A 16407-nucleotide genomic window follows, 5' to 3' on the forward strand; every position below is an offset into this window, starting at 1 on the left:
TGTTATCAGTAGAAACTGATCTCCATTTTGCTAGAGCCTCCCTTCAGGTAGTTGTAGAGATAAGGTAGGGATAAGGTTTTCCCTGAGCCTCTCTTTCCCCAAACTAAACATTCTTAGCTTCTTCAGCTGCTCCCTTATAAGACTTGTGCTTCAGACCCTTCATGTTCCTACCATGCTGGATGATTATTGTTGATCTATTTTATTTAAGTTTTTTTTCCAAACTGAGACCTAGAATAATTCCTAAGGTATCAGCAAAAGCTGTTAGGGAACAATATCTTGGGAACTAAAGACAACCAAAGTGCTTCCCTATTTAAATAAATCCTCCCATCCCATGGGAGGTGTTAGCTGGCAGTCACTGGGGAGTTTTCAGCCTCCTGCTCTGGCAGGAGGAGTGCAGGCTGTGGCAGCCCCATGGCTGTGTGCTCTTCACCTCTTCACCCTTCTGCTAAAGGCACAGCACCCAGTACCAGTGTGTCAGTGTTGATCTGCTGAAGGACTGCTCATGAACTGCTTTTGTTCTTGAGTGGAAGAGGAAGCTGAAACCCATCCAGGAAGTTAGAATATAAATGGTGAACATTACCTTTTGCACCAAAATAAATAAGGATATGTAGTATTATGTGAAAGATGAAGAAATAACTCTAAAACTAGACTTTGAAACTTCCAGCCCCTCAGCATAAGATAAACGGTTTCATGAGCTATTTGGGTTAGCCCCAAATAGAAGTTCAGATGACCACAGCTTAAGGCTGTGGGAAAACCCTGCAGTAGTGGTGATTAAAAAATCACCCCCAGAATCCTCCAGTTGCGGTATGTTGATAATTGCCAGAAAGTTCTCAGCTTCCCTTGTTATCATTGGTTCCTTTTTGCTGCAATAATTTTAATATTCCTAATTGCCTTTCTTTATTGGACCTCCTCCCTAACTCCGCCCTAATTCCGCCCCTCCTCCAAGTTTATAAATACCCCTGCCATGTCCTAACACCTGCTTTTGTCCATTTGCCTTTGTGCATGGATCAAGCCTCCCAACCATCTTTCCTGGTTCATTCAGTACAAACTGTTTGGCTTGCTGTTTCTTGTTTCCTAGTATTAAAAATTTTTAGTACCCAAACAATAGGGTCAGATTTTCTTTCTGCATAAAATCGACGAGTTCAGTGAAGTCTCCAGCCCTAATAGCACGGCTAGGAAGAAAAATCAGAGGCTGCAGTGAGCTTTGGAGGGCTGCAGGAATGCATGAGTGTAATCCCTTTGTTTATGCAGCACCAGCAGTGCACATATCAGGGAGAAGAGCTGCAGGATTAGGTGAGACAGAGCCAGGAGCTGCCCAGACACACACACAAGCAGCAGCCATGAACTTCTCCAAAATCACAACAGAAAGTGCTCAAGCAAATCTGGGAAATTTGGGTAATTAGAGAAGTGCCTGAAGAGGCACTGCAGCCATTCTCCCATTCAGTGCTCTCAGCTACATGACCAACAGAACACAACAAAGTTTTTACAAGTACATTTTTATTTAAAATAAAAATTAATTATGGTGCCTTTTTAAAATAGGGTACTGCACAATCTGTATATGCAACACAGTTTTTGGTACAGAACATACTTATTGAGCAATATCCTTAAATACTAAATATACATTAATGGCTTGTTTGAGAAACATGACAACATTAATTCTGATATTTTTTTCTCTTTAGTCATTTAACCACCGATACAGATTTCCTAAAACAATATTCGTTTTCATCTGTACATGTGGTACACAGTCAAGAAGGCAGATCTTAGAATATTTACATTCATGCATTGATTTAAACACACTATTTTGCAGTTTAAAATAATATATTTTTGTTTGTACAGGTGCAGGGAGTATTGTAAATACATATCTACCACAGGCCTGATTCTCCATTGCTTGGCAGCATCTACGGTCATGACCTGGTTGGAGCAGGGTGCCCACACTTTCCCCACGTGCTGTGACCATATGGCATGCAAGACTGGACAATTAGGTCTCTGTATAGATATATATCAATATATCTATATTTTATACTTCGTAGAACTTTCCCCTTTCTTTCCATGTCTGTTTTTGCAGCATCTGTCCAAGGCAGAAATGATTCCCTGGGCACACTGCTGTGTCAGGTGAGGGACAGAAGGGCAGCAGGGTGGGGCTGCAGCTCTGCCTTCCTGTCTTGTGAGGAACGAGCAAACTCCACACTTCACAGCTCAGGCCCTTAAGGAGCATTCCCTGCTAGTGGTGATCCTTGAGAAGAGGTTTGGAGCTGCTGCTCTCCCTCAGACTGAGGGCAGCAGTCTGCTGAGTTTGTCTGGTGGTGGTCAGAGCACAGCAAGTACCTTCTGTGTAGGGACTGGCCACCTTCACATCTGCCATCTGGGCATCTGGCTGTTTTGTGAATGGAGCTAGGCAGGTTCCTTTCTACCCCTGATATTTCAGTGGCTAAAAAGGAACTCAAAATGCTTGTAAAGCTGCATTTTGGGTTGCCAGTTCCCCAGATCCAGGATCACTGCTTAGTGAAGTGCTTATGTATCTGACCTCTTCCTTTCCCTTTGTATTTAATTATAGAACAATAAGGAAGCACAGAAGCCTCTCTTATATAAGCTTTGCAAGTAGTCTGTAGAGTATTAAACACAACCTTAAACCCCATCAGCAAGCCCCAGAAATCACTCCTCAGTGATATCCCCTGTCTAGCCTCCCTTTTCTGAAGAGAAAACCTGGTTCCAATATACTTTTCCGAGGTCCTTTCTCAAGATCACTTTGGTGCAATGTAGTCAACCATACCTGGGCAGGAATCTAAAGGCAAAACTACCCCATGCAAGACTTCCCACCTGTCCCTGCCATGCTGAGATGTGAGGGCTGAGGGCAAAGGCTCTGGGCAAGCAGAAGAGCAGCTCTCAGCCTGCCTGCTGCTGCTTTTCTGTGGCCAATGCTTTATAAAAGCAGGTGAGGAATGTCTGCTCAAGAACTATAATGGTAATTATGTGCCCGATGCATTTATCAGCATGTTGCATATAAGGATAGTGTATATCCACCTAGCAAAGAAGCCACATGTATTTCTCTCAAAATACTGCCACAGAGCTGGTACCTACTTTTATCTTGATTATACTGATGGGTAAACTGAGGCACAGAGCAGCAAATTTACTTGCTAGTAAACAGCAGATCAGTGGTAGAGTTGGAAATAGATCCTAGGTGGCATGTGATGTGTCTTGGAATGCCTGCCTCTTCAGTCTCCATGAAGTTTTTGAAGTTTATGTTCTTCTGAAGAGTCCTCATGGGGCCTGGGCAGGGTTTGCTTGTGGGTTGTGTCATGTACCAGGGTCTTCTCTAGAGAGGACATTTTAACACTGATATTACTGAAAATCAGACAATGGTTGGTGACCATCTCTTTTTACTCTTTTTTAGCAAACACCAGACATATTTTGATGGACATAATGACCTACAAATCCTGTTTGTGATTTTGACCTTACAGAACATGCCTTTAAAGCTGTATAAGGAAACAAATAAAATCAACAACCTTTAGCAGAAAGTGCTAATCCTGAGCCCATATTATGCTAACCTTGTCTGCATTCATACTTTATGCTTTCAGATAAACATGCAACCAGTCTCAAACTATGCCACATTTCCACATTTAGGCTGAAACAACTGGAATAAAAAAAGGCAAACATAGATAACTACACCAAAATAAATGTTATAGCTTAAAAATACTCTAGAAATATACTTGCAATATTTTTATTATAGTATTTAGGGGCTAAGTGCTTTAGGCAATCAACATTTGGGATACTAGACTCAAATCATAAATGGTGTCATTTTAATCCCACTTTGGATCTAAGAACATATCACTGTCTTGCACAAGCACACAACATGAATGTGGCTGGGAATGATCATACTCCTGGGCAAAGGGCTACTTGCCTCCTTTCACTTTTGTAATTGCATTCACTTCCCAAGAAAGTCTAGCTTTAAAAAATAATTTTATGCAGTTAGGCTTCTACATAATGATGACAGACTAAAAAGCTAAATTAATAACTACATAAATTTCTCAAGAGCAATATATAGCAGCATTTCATTTTATAATTGAAATAGTACTTATATACATACACCCTATTTTTCGATAGGTAATAGAAAACTACAGATGGGCCTGAGCTGTGACTGCTGATTTGGACATTTCAGAGCTTTTTTTTGGGAAGATCTGCAGAACATTGTCTTCTTCTACCATCATGCCAAACTCTGCATTTTAGGAATTGATTACCCACAGGGTGGTATGCACTCAGAATCAAGGTCTGATTTCTGCAGTTCAGGCACATCCTTATTTAAAACTGAAGTATTGGTGTGTTGCAGTACCGAGGGACAGCACAGCTGGGGGCAGCCAGGTCCTGGGGTGAGACTGCACTGGGAGTTACCCACAGACATGGAGACTGAGTGGTACCAAAGTTTTATGTCCAGACAAGAAGCCAGGGTGTAAATTGTCTTTGACTGCATCACGACGTTCAGCACAGAGGTGAATGGAGACGTACACGTGGAGATGTGACACAAAGGAAAGTTTCCAGGAGGTAGGGAAAGACCAGCATGTCAACTAGTCTCATCACCTTTACCCTAAGGGCTACTTACAGAGTCTGACCTGAGATCCACGTGAAATGAATTTGGGTAGATTCAGCTTTGCTTTAAATAGTCTGCAATCCATGTCATGGAAAGGATACTGAACTGTATGCTGAACTTGGCACCACCTTCAGACTCAGCTCAGGAGAGGCAGAGATCAAGGTAATGTGGGCACAACCAGCTAGCAGACTCCCAAAAGTGGTCCCACAAGCCAGACCTGCAATGTCCTCAGTGCATCAGTTCAGGAGACTCAACACTTTCAGGGAGCAACATTAGCCAGTGAATGAAGAGAATTTTAAAGGGCTGCTAGTCCTTTCAATACAATCCTGCCCAAACACTAACACCAAGATGTAAACAGGATCTTTCCTGTAGGAGTTTCCCTGCGGAATCAGTGTGGTGCAAACACAGAGAAACATGGAATTTCGAAAGGGAACATTTTTAAAGATAAAATAAAAGCGTGGTGCAAAAAAAGGAGGCTGATTATGAAATAATAATAATGTTTAAAGCACACCTTAATAACATCTCTTTCGGTAGCAATGCTAACTGCTAAAATCTTACATTTTGATTTCTTCTGCCTGAAAAGCCTTCAGCCATGAAAACTGCATAGTCACTAGACCACAGATAAATTTCCTGGGATAAGTCACAAGTTCAGGCCAATTTTGGTTGATTGCTTAACAGAAACCTCTGTTCCCTTTTTAATAACAAAATAGTAAGAATTAAAAGGATGAAGAATCAGCGTATGAATCCTCACAGGCTGGAGAAGCACATAGGTGACACCTCTCACCATTTAGAGGGAAGTGTCATCCCATTTAGAGGGAGACACCTCCCTCTGACCCATCTGTGAAAAACTGCTGCCACTCTGGCAGATCACCCTCTCCTCAGAAGATCCTACTTCAGAAGCTTTTTGTGGACACTCAATTCAAACTTAAAAGTAGGGGCAGAGAGGGAGAAGAAGCGGAAGGCATGGCGACATCGCTTTCACGGGATGCAGCATGCAGTGCTTATGCCTTTGTGAGGCCTTTTCTCTGGGCAGCCCAGGTGGGTGAGTCTATCCTTCATTGGAGTAGTAGCAAGCCTGGAGAGCAGCCTGGTTTTCTCTTCTGGGTCACTGAAATGAAGTCCTTGGCCACAGAGCTCCCTTTGTTCCTCATTTCACCCACCTTGCATACTCCGTGTGTGTGCTTTAAAGTTTGCCACCTCCTGCGCTCGGGGCTCTGGGGATTATACAACCGCATTGTTATCAACGGTTTTGTTGTTCTGGGAGGAGGTCATTGCATATTCCGACCGACTGGTTCCGTTCTCTTCTTTCCTCATTGGTTTCCTTGGGTCATCCCGGGTGCGGTGATGTATGGGCAGGCAGGGAGAGAAGAAAGAACAGAGATCAACATCTTTGTCAATACAGATCATCAAAAGGACATGGAAGGTACATGATAATACTGAACTTCTCCTGTCTATTTTCCCCTTTCTGAACACAGGCCAAAGCAGCAGCTAATTTTGTCAAGCATCACAGTCCACCTGGAAGGTAACAGGTCTGATCCTGAGGTGTCACGATGTGCTATTGGTGTCCCCATGTTAGTCTGTTAGTGATGCATGAGATGAAGGCTGCTGGAAGGAATGTCCTCCTCTGCCACCTCCATCTCTGGAGTACAGGCTGGGATGCTGGGCTGGGTGCTGGATTGGGCTCTGCCTTGGGGCAGCCATGACCTTTCTCCTCAAAGTGTCATATCTTTCCAGCTGGGATGATGACCAGCCGTGTCCACCAAGGACCCAACCCCCTCAGCAGTCATCAGGACACCACTGTGTTCAGTCACTAGGTGCGGACTCATGTGACCAGAGCAGACTTGTGGTGACTACCCCATACAATGTCCACAGCCAGAGGAGAAAAACTTATAAAACATGGTTCAGAACAGCTGAAAGTGGATACCCAAAATGTGTCAGAGGCTTTGTGCCCAAGGCATTTGTGTCTGTGTTCTTGGTGTCTGAGTTAGTGACTGAAACATGGTGACTGCTGACCAGACTTCCAGCACCATCACCTTCTTGTTTTGTTTAGTGGCCACTCAGATTATTTGGTAACATAGCCCAGGATCATGTGTTAATTGTGAGACAATTCAGGAAATTCTCAACAAGTGCAGAAAGCTATCAACCATCTGTACATCACAGAGCCAAATAATTTATTTAGGATTTTATAGTTACTCTGAAAAGGGAGATCTGAGTGTAAGTCCTGTAACAGACCATGTTCCATTTTGTAACTTCCCCCCACAACTTCCTGTCTCAAAAGTGGCTTGAGGTTTTAAACATAGTAGGAGGAAAAAAGCTTTTTTTTATCTGTTTTCCATACAGATATTTCAGATGAGTGTCTTGAGTTTAAGGTGTTGCTGAGGGCAAAAAGAGGACCAGATACAAGTATTGCAACAGTCAGTCTATGCTATTGTTCTTGTCAATGTTTAACAAAACAAACATCAATTGATAAAAAATGGTTAATGGTATTTAATTTCAGCAAAGTATTAATGAAAGATTTATGGAGAGTGATTACAGGTAGGTAAATTTGCTTTTAGTCTCAAAGAAAATACTTCTGATTGTGATATTTTGAGCCTCTCTACCTGGTAAGAGTTAAAGCCTGTTAATATTAGTCACGATTCCAGCTATTAGAGAATGGAAATGGGAGACTAGGAGTTAAGGATACACTAAGGGGATTGATGAACTGTTTTTCAGTGCTCAACATGCAGTGCCTGTCTGCATCTGACACGAGGTCGTGTGGGTCTTTCTTCTGTGCCACTGAAAGCACACATCCACCTCGCCACATCCCTGACAGGAGGAGTGGAGAATCTGATGGCACTGCTTATTGTTTTTTCAGGGCAGAAAAAATGCTGTGGCTGTCTAAACATCTCTGCTGATTTCAAAAATTATTTCCTTTTTCTTTTCTCCCAGTTCCAAACCTATCAATAGTTAAAAAATGAAGACATTTTGGCCACTTTTACTTGATGTTTTTCTCCTATTTACCCCTTCTTTCTTTGGTCTCCTATGTTTCTGCACCTCTTCAGTTCCATTTTCTTTCCCTGTCTAGACTTCCTTCTCTTTCTTTATGACAAAAAAGTCTTCCTCTCATTTTTGTTTACCATGTTAACTCCTTCTCTCTGTTTGTTTTCAAATGCACAACAGGCAGGGATTTGGGGTCAGACTTGCCCCAGTTACACCATTTAGATCACAGGCTTGGCACACTGCTATGCACTAGTCACTGTGATTAAATTAGCCCATGCATTTAAATATACAAGGTCATTTTGGCTTGTTGTGATTTTTCAAGTGCCCTCTTGCATTAGGGATTGGCTCTCTGTGTGCCACTAGCTTTGTGCCACTAACTCTTTTTACTCTAAGTTTTGTTGACTGTTGAGATCCAAGTATGCAAATTTTCTTCTTGCACACCAAGGGGAACTCTTTTGTCCTATTTTCTGCCTAATAAGCCAAATTGTGCATGATTTTCCAAAGTGTAATACTCCAAGCCCCCTTTCAGATGATAAGTTATGGACACATATTTATACACTTCCATTCCTGGGTTGCTCTTCATTGGTTAAAGGGATGTTTCAATTAGTGAGGGAATGAGTGGGGAACTATTCATATCTGTGACATACTCACTTGGTGGCAGGCGAAACAGGCTTTTCACTAATAAGTGGTTTGCATTGTTTTACAGTGTGATTTGCTATACATTGTTTAGCAAACAAATTGGGTCTTCATGCCAAACATCTGTGAATGAAACTCTGGCCATGCAACTCTGTACAGCTTAGCCTGAAATGATGCCTCAGAGTCCATAATGACCTCTCCACCATGCATGCATTAACTTGTGCGGGTCCTAAAATCAAGAAAGCATCAAACAGCTGTTTAATAGTATATTTCACACATCAGCTAAAATTTCACATGAGATTCTGATCACATTATATATCTTATTTACCAAAGAATTTCATTTTGGCTCCTCATATTGGCTTGTATCAATCCTCTGCAGAGTCCTGGGTAAAGGTCAATGTACTGATGCACATTTAAACACAATTTTTGCGTTCTACATTTAGAATTTTTTTAAATGGAAACATAGTTTTGGCCCTTTATCATGTCTAGTCACAAAATGTAGTTGGCATATTTGACAAAACCCTCCTTGCCAGCTTTGGCTGTTGTGTAAATTTGGTGTAGACCTACTGTTTGTAAGGCAATTATGTGACAGAGAACTAGGAGAGTGCTTCACCTTGTGTCCCATTCGTACACACTTCAGAAAATCTTTGTCTGTGACTCTGGCAAAATAAAGTAAACCTAGAACAGACTATTCATTTATCCATGACATTGGTGTTATGACTTAATAAAGCTTTGAGAAGAGTAAGATTGCTTTGACACGGGAACAGAAGTTTTGTCCAAAACAGAAAGCTGCAAGAGAGTTTAAAACTCCCAGTGCAATCCACATCTCATACACATCCAGGTGCTTCATGCTTGAAAGGAATGAGAGTTTAGAATAAAACCTGATTTCATAAGACAGCCTGAGTGTTACAAACCTGTTTCTCCTAACTACCTCCACAGCAATGTCTCTGTTGAGTGCCAGTGCATCAAGTCCAGCATCTGGGAAGGCTGGGTTCCAAGGAAATCCAATCAAGCTAGGAAGGGGTGACCTTGAGCTGGCAGCAGAGACATGATAGGATCTCAAATTCACCTCTTTCTGGGGTTCCCATACCCGACTCAGCACTGCTAGGAGACACCTGTCTCCACCTGGGGGTTTGCTGCCCTGGATTATTCTCTGGGGAAATACATATCCTATTTCTTTCCAAACAGAAAGAGAGGGTCATTCTTCTTTTCAGGTATAGTTAGAGGACAAAACACTGTTTTTTTGGTATGCATTGTTGGAGGGGATGACCAGTACTCAGAAGTTCAAAGTGAAATTTCCTTCTTTGCTGAGCAGTGGTACAAAACTGTAAATTGTAAAAGCCAACTGCAAAATTCTCTTTTTATATACATACATATATACATGAAAGATTGCACTGTATGAGTATCAGTATCAACTGACAGAGATTTTACCAAAGGTGAAAGCTATGAGGCAATTGTGAGTACAATTGTGTACTTTGCACAATTGTATCTGTGCCAATGCACAGGGTCCCTATGCCAAAATTCCCTTTGGTTTTCAGATCCTCTCAGGAAGGTGCTCTTAGTAGCATGTAAAGAGCTTGTCTGTCTCCTCACTGCTGTTTCACCCCTGAACAAAGTTCTCTGGGCAGCTCCATTTGGCAGCCCCACTTCTGTGCTGGGTTGAGTGTGTGCCTGGTGGCCCCTGGGGCAAAGTGGCTGAAGCAGAAGGCAAGCCAGAGAGCTGTTTCACTTATTATATGTGCAGTGATCTCAAAGCTCTTCTCCATAACGATATTTCATTAGCTATCAACACATAATAGATAATGATTTTCAATAAAATTGAGTCTCATACAACACACCCATTTGCATCATAGGATTGGTCTATCCTCAGGGGTCATACCCAGAAATACAGACAGAAATATCCAAGCTACCTATATACCATTAGAGATCAAGCTGCAGAGGCATCTTTCTGGGTTACAAAATGTTCAGTAAGAATCAGGGTAGGTATCTCTGTCGTGTACTTTCACTCAGCTTCCTCTCCAGGGCTAGGATGCCAGCCATACCTGTAGCAGCTGTGCTGAGAGCCCTGGGCTAGACTTCACTGCTGGAAGCCCAGACAAGATGATGTGTGGGCTGCAGTCACACTTCAAATGCATCCTTATTTAGCAGATAGGAATGGAAGAATAAATTTTGTCGTGTTATTCAGTTACTAGACCATCACTCTGCATAATCTGAATGTTTATAGGAACATAAAGAACATGAATGGAGGGGTGAATGACTTTCCATGAGAGAACTGGTGGGACAAGAGAAGTTGCTTTCTAAGAGGGGTTTGTGAACAGGACTCCTGCTAGTGCATTGACAACAGCAGCTTTCAGGGACAAAGCCATTAAATCTGTGTGTGGCCACACACAACCAGCCTTGCTGGCCAATCTGGTGCTATGGCTCACACCTAAAGGGCTCGTGTTGGAGGAGGACACTTCTCTGGTGAAAAGCTTCAGGATCATGGAAGAAGTCACATTCTGACTTCTGCCTTTCACTGTCTCATAGAGACAAGAAAAAAATCAGTCTGACTATATTTTATTAGACAATGTAAAGACAGAAGTCAAAGAAGAAACCCTAATGATGAAAATTCTCTGGAACCTTAGTTTTTCTCTATTAAATTAGCTAATGGCCATATGTGGACCATCTATCTGTCCAGAAAACAGGCAGTACACTATTCATTACTCGTAGGAAGAGGTTACTGGCTCTACTACCTCCCACATACAAAGCAAATGTTTTACAGTTATAATAAAAAGCAGCTCCATCTGGACAACTTTTAGCAATACACTCACTACTGCTCAGTGTTTATCACCCAAGGCTTTTACATGTATCGCCCATATTTCCATCTCTACTCAGGTAAGTTAGAGTCCAGCATCTAAAAGACCAACAAACTGTCTTGTCACAGTGTTTATTACTTTTTATCACAATATATAATTTTTTTTTTTTTACTTACTCTTCCAAACTAGAAAGTGTTACAGGTATCTTGGACAATATTACCTGCAGCATTTGAAAGGACAATGTATATTGAGTTATTTTCAATTTTAGACATTTGATGGAATTCTCCTTCCTCAAGCTGCATTGCCCCTTTGCTCCTTGTGAAAACAAATAAAAAGTCTCTTGTGAATCTGAAAAGGCCATTCTTTCCCTAGAGACCTTCAAGTACTTCAGTCTTAGCCAAACTGAATCCATGGTCAGATAATAAATAATATTTACAAGAGCAAGTAATCATACAATTTTTACCATCTTCAAACCTTTTCTGTCTGTCTTGTGTGGAGAGGGAGAGAAGATCTGTACAAGTGCTCTGCATAGTGCCAGGATGATTATGCAAAAGGAGAAAGTCTCTTTCACAGCTCTGGAAATCATGTTGCAGGATAGCTTGACATAACTCCAAGATTCCAATTGCCAAGGAGAGGTTCTTCTTCTCTGACTGTTCACATGAGTGTTTCAAAGCCTGTGAGCTAACTCAGCTCTGCCTCACAGCCAATTTTAGCTGACCACTTTCTGGAGTATGTTTAAGCAAGCCCTGCTGGCATGTGGGCAATTTCTGTTTGGGATGGTTCACACTCAAACTCTCTCTGTGCACGGACTGAGCCTTTGCTGAGTGTTTCCCTCATGGAAAAAACAATCCATATTGCTTGGCAGCCATTCATCAGCACTCAAGAGGTTCCCTGAGCTGCAGAGGGTGGGGGGCAGATCTCCCTCTGCACAAGTGCACCTCTCTCAGCCTGCTGAACTCACTCTGGGTATCTCTAAAGGGAGGATTTGGGCTGTTCAGATTGCAAGTAATTACAGTAGACTGCTGAGCCACATGTGAAATTTAAGAAGTGGAATTTAGTCTCCATTTATTTTCAGCAATGCAAAGTCAGAGTAATTCCACAGACTTTGTTGGATTTGAAGAGGATTGGTTCTGATGTTACACAGGAAGAAGATCTGTCCCTGGGAGACAAAGGTGATAGATGCAATCCCATTTCCTACTAAGTCTTCAATTAAGCTAACTTCAGAATTAGGCTCCTGCATGAAACCAATCTTAATGAAGAGACGCATAATTAATGAAGAGAACCTTTATTATTAGGATACTGGACAATTAACTGTCATAATTGATAAAAGTACTTTCAGTGACCCCTCACATAATAACCCACTCTTTGCATTCCCTCTAATGATCTTTAAAAGGTTTTATTGACTGGAGGGATATTAAAGTTGATATTATCTGTCATGTGTTCACAGTGTAGAATATACTGTCAATATGTTTTGATTATAAAAGGAGAAAAATGAATGGGACTAATGTAAAAAAAAAAAAAGAACTCATAATGCCAACTTTTCAGACTGGCAAAAAGCTACCAAACAAGATAAAAATAAATTAAAAATGCATTTAAAAAATACATTAAATGCATGAAATGAAGGCACTTTGAACAAAGCCAAAATATGTCTGGAGGATGGTCATAGCAATGGCCATGCCTGGCAGTGGACTGTGCCTTTTGGGGATGAGCTGGGCACACTCCTGCTCCTCAAAGGCCTGTCCTGCTGCAGAGCAGTGCAGGCAGCTAAGGCACAGCCATGGAGCTCAGCTCATGGTGCACCATGCTCTGCTCAGCATTGCAGAAACAGCCTGCCATTGGAAACATGTATGCTCCACCCAGAAAAATGGGACTATTCTCTGTTAGTTCTTTAAAATTCTCTAGACCTTCTGGACAGATTGAACAACTATTCAATGCTTGCTATCTTCAAAGTGATTAATAAACATTAGCTAGGAAAACTGGAGAAACATTAGAAGGAGAAGGTGTTCTTACAAAAAGATGTCCATATTGGAAGGGAAAGTGGAGGAGGAAAGAGGAACAGGAATTCCCTACCATGTCTGCAAAATGAATGGCTTTTAATGCCTGTGCTCTGGGTCAGGGTGGGCATCAGCACTAGAACAATGTGGGGTTGAAATAAGAAGGAACAAAGAGCAAGGGCTGCTCTTCCCTGCTCTCTTGCTCTCTCTCAAGGACAGTATGCCCCTCATCAGCCAAGTGATTGTAGAGGCATTTTAGCCAATGGACTTTTCCATCCACCAAATTATGGTACTTTGTGTCCAGATATTTTGCTGAATGCAGATAGCTACCTTGCCATTTAATCACTGGTGAACACTGACAAAAACTTGAATGATAGACTTGATCCATACAAAAGAACAAAGCTACTGCTATTTCACAGAATCATTTAAATGTAATTTCAAACTTTATTTAAATAATATGATTAATTTGTGTGCAGATGAACAAAAATTCTCAGCAGATTTTCTGTTACAGAAATGTCTTTGAAAGAAGAGTGTCTGCAACAAAAATAAATGCAAGGAGCTGAGAAGAAAATTAAAACTCGTAAAATTAACTGACCTTTGCAGCTATCTAGATCACTTTGCATTTGAGGCAATCTGTCTCTGCCTTCAACCAGACTGAGACCACTGATTTTTATGCAGCTGCTTCTGGCTTTCTTCACTCAGAATGAAGAATCTGCACAGCCAGACCCTGCTCTTTGCAGGATAAATGCAAACATAATGTCCATGGACTGTACAGGGTGGCCCCAGCTTTCCCATGCTCCAGGTGTGCAGTGGGGCAAGTCCATGAAGAGGCAGAGAAACCAGCAAGTCCTGCTCACCTTGATGTCTATGCAAAGATTTGGTTTCCTGCAGACAATTACAATTTAGACAATTGTAACTGGGGACAATTTCTGAGGAAGAATTTGAGTTTCGCCAGTCTCCATACTGGCTTCTCAGGGCTTAGAGCAAGCGAAGGGAAGAAACTACAGTTCCAGCTGCTTGGGAGTATTAACATTTTTCATAAGGTTTCATGCCACTGCCTCAAAAAGCAGACATCAAAGGCAGCACGATTTCTCCACGTGGGTCCTCTTTTCATGGCTCATTCAAGGACTGGAATGAGGAATGACCCTATTTTCCCACTCCCACCTCGCACACAGCTGGGATCAGACCCTTTACATGCACCTGTTTACACACACATAACCCTCTGTTAGTGCCCCACTCCATCACCTGGCACTAGCCTGGGGAATGGGTACTGCGATGCTCATCCCCACTAATGCTGGCTAATTAGCCAACAGCTCTCCAGGATGGACAAACCAGCATCATTCTCCAGCCCAGCCTCAGCAGAGGGGGTGGCCACGTGCTGATGGAGGGGCTCAGGAGTGAGGGCAAGGCAAGGGTGCTGTGGAGAGGGCCCACCCCACAGACAGCATCCCGTCCTCCCCAGCTGTGCCCACGCTGCCTCCCTGGCAAGGCTGGAGCAGGAGCTGTGTGCTGCTTAGCAACCTGCAGCACACTCAGCACCAGCCCCAAGCACAGGGCTGGCACAGAAGGAGCACAGAGGCAGCAGAAATCAGACTGTGCAGCCCCTCAAGCAGGGGCACACAGGCCCAGGGGGCTCGGGTGTGGCTGAGATAGATGTGCACCCCATGAGTGTCACACATAGCCAGGGGGGACCTGCCTGTGCCTTTTCCCTCTGGACAGTGCAGCTGTAGGCAGCAAACAGCAGAACAAGCTGAGGGAGTGTGAGATGTGATCTCCCTTCATCTGGGACCCTCAAAACCAGCTCAGCTCACCAGGAGCTGCAGTTGTTCAGCCAGTGGAGAAGTCAGGCTTTACTGCTTTTACTCAAAATGCACTGCAAATCCTTTGTGGAAAGCAAAAAAGGGCAATAAAGCCATCAAGGAGGTTTCCATGGGATTCTTTTTTGTGCAGAGGGAATTTCTGGGTGGTAAGGAGCTGGAGTACAGATCTACACCCCCATCCAACTAGCATGGGGACAATTTTCTGTGAGTCATAAAAATATTGACCCAGGGACTGCAGGCTGCTGCTGCTACTGGATTCTTGCAGGTCCTAAACTCAGTCCTAAGCTCAGACACTCCAGATAATCAAGATAGAAAGTTTTTCCAAATGTCTCTGCACACTGTGCTGGGTATGCCTCAGCCACAGCTGTGGCTTTTCACCCACAAGGTCAGCCACAGGCACCCTCACATTACCCTGTGAAAAGTATGACTGCCTAAAAGATTAAATTAATGCCTAAGAAAATTTTATTTCTTTGTGTTTAGGAAAAAATGTAATAAAAACATCATGGTGAACCTGGCACCTCTCCTATATGTTTCAAAGCTCTAGTACAAGTATTATATACAGGTATTAACTTTATACACTTATACATATTATATACAAGTATTAACTTGTATCTTCTATTTGTGTTGGGGTAAATCAGAAATGCTGCCATCACTATAATTAGAGAGAGTAAATGCATGAGCATTATATTCTGTCACAAGTGTGTAAAATCCACCCATGGCTGTCAGAGTTGCACTGAGGCAGAAACTCCCAACAATTCCTGTCTGTATGGGTAGACTCCTGCCCATCCGATGTGGCACCCTCATCTGCAGTAGAAAACAGAAAAAGTGGCAACTTTGTTTCTGGTCACACTGAAAAATTAATTTATCACAGGACAGACCATAAGAAATCTCTACAGATTTCTGTTGGCACCTTTGTCAATATATCACAAATTAGGAGTGAACAAGTGCAAAATGATCCATAAGAGAGTATTCTGTGAAACAGCTGGACACTTGTTTTAGGCTAAAGACTAAAGCCTCTTGGAGGCTTTCTGTGTTCCTGGCTATGAGGAACAGTGGGGCATTTATGACCACAAACTTTCTCCCTAGCAGAATTTATGAGTTTGCCTAACTTAGAAGAGACAGAGAAATCCTGCCCTACAACAGTTACAAAAACATGTAGTACTTATAAAAATCTCAGACTGACAGCACTGGAGAGCAGATCCTTCTGCTTTTCTGACCAACACACTCTGCAAAGACAACAGCAAGACAAACTGTTCTGCACAGCAGTGCCCATGTGGCATTCCAAGTAAAAGGCTATTTTATCCTTCACTCATCAGCCCTTGAACTGAGCCTAACAAATGGTTGCAATACTTTTACTATTCTACCTAAAAAATGACACTAATCCTTCTTCATCTTTATACATCCAAAAAACATCAGGCAGCACACACAATTAGTCCCCTGCCCAAAATCCCCACTGATGCCACTGAATCAGCAGAATAAATACAGCAGAGCTCTGGTATCTCCACTGGCCTTGGGTCAAGCTGTAAAACTCTTCAACAGTCTTGTCTCATAAACACTACCCTCAACACTGTTGCTCTGCCAACATCCAGACTTCAATACTG

The 16407-nt window shown here is 42.4% G+C and overlaps 1 protein-coding gene across 2 annotated transcripts in view; it reads right to left on the reverse strand.

The window, feature by feature from the left end:
• Positions 1-1480: 1480 nt before the first annotated feature.
• PRIMA1 (proline rich membrane anchor 1) overlaps positions 1481-16407 on the reverse strand; it is a 47557-nt gene continuing 32630 nt past the window's right edge. The window contains exons 4-5 of one of the 2 annotated variants that reach the window (XM_056493290.1): positions 8213-8426; positions 5816-5903 (exon numbers count right to left, since the gene is read on the reverse strand). In XM_056493290.1, the coding sequence (XP_056349265.1) occupies positions 8411-8426 (16 nt within the window). In that variant the 3' untranslated portion in view covers positions 5816-5903; positions 8213-8410. Of the gene's footprint in view, positions 5904-8212; positions 8427-16407 lie in introns of both variants that reach the window. The other variant, XM_056493289.1, reaches the window with a different exon arrangement.

Source organism: Oenanthe melanoleuca, chromosome 5 (assembly GCF_029582105.1).
Source record: "Oenanthe melanoleuca isolate GR-GAL-2019-014 chromosome 5, OMel1.0, whole genome shotgun sequence".
NCBI classification, from domain to species: Eukaryota; Metazoa; Chordata; class Aves; order Passeriformes; family Muscicapidae; genus Oenanthe; species Oenanthe melanoleuca.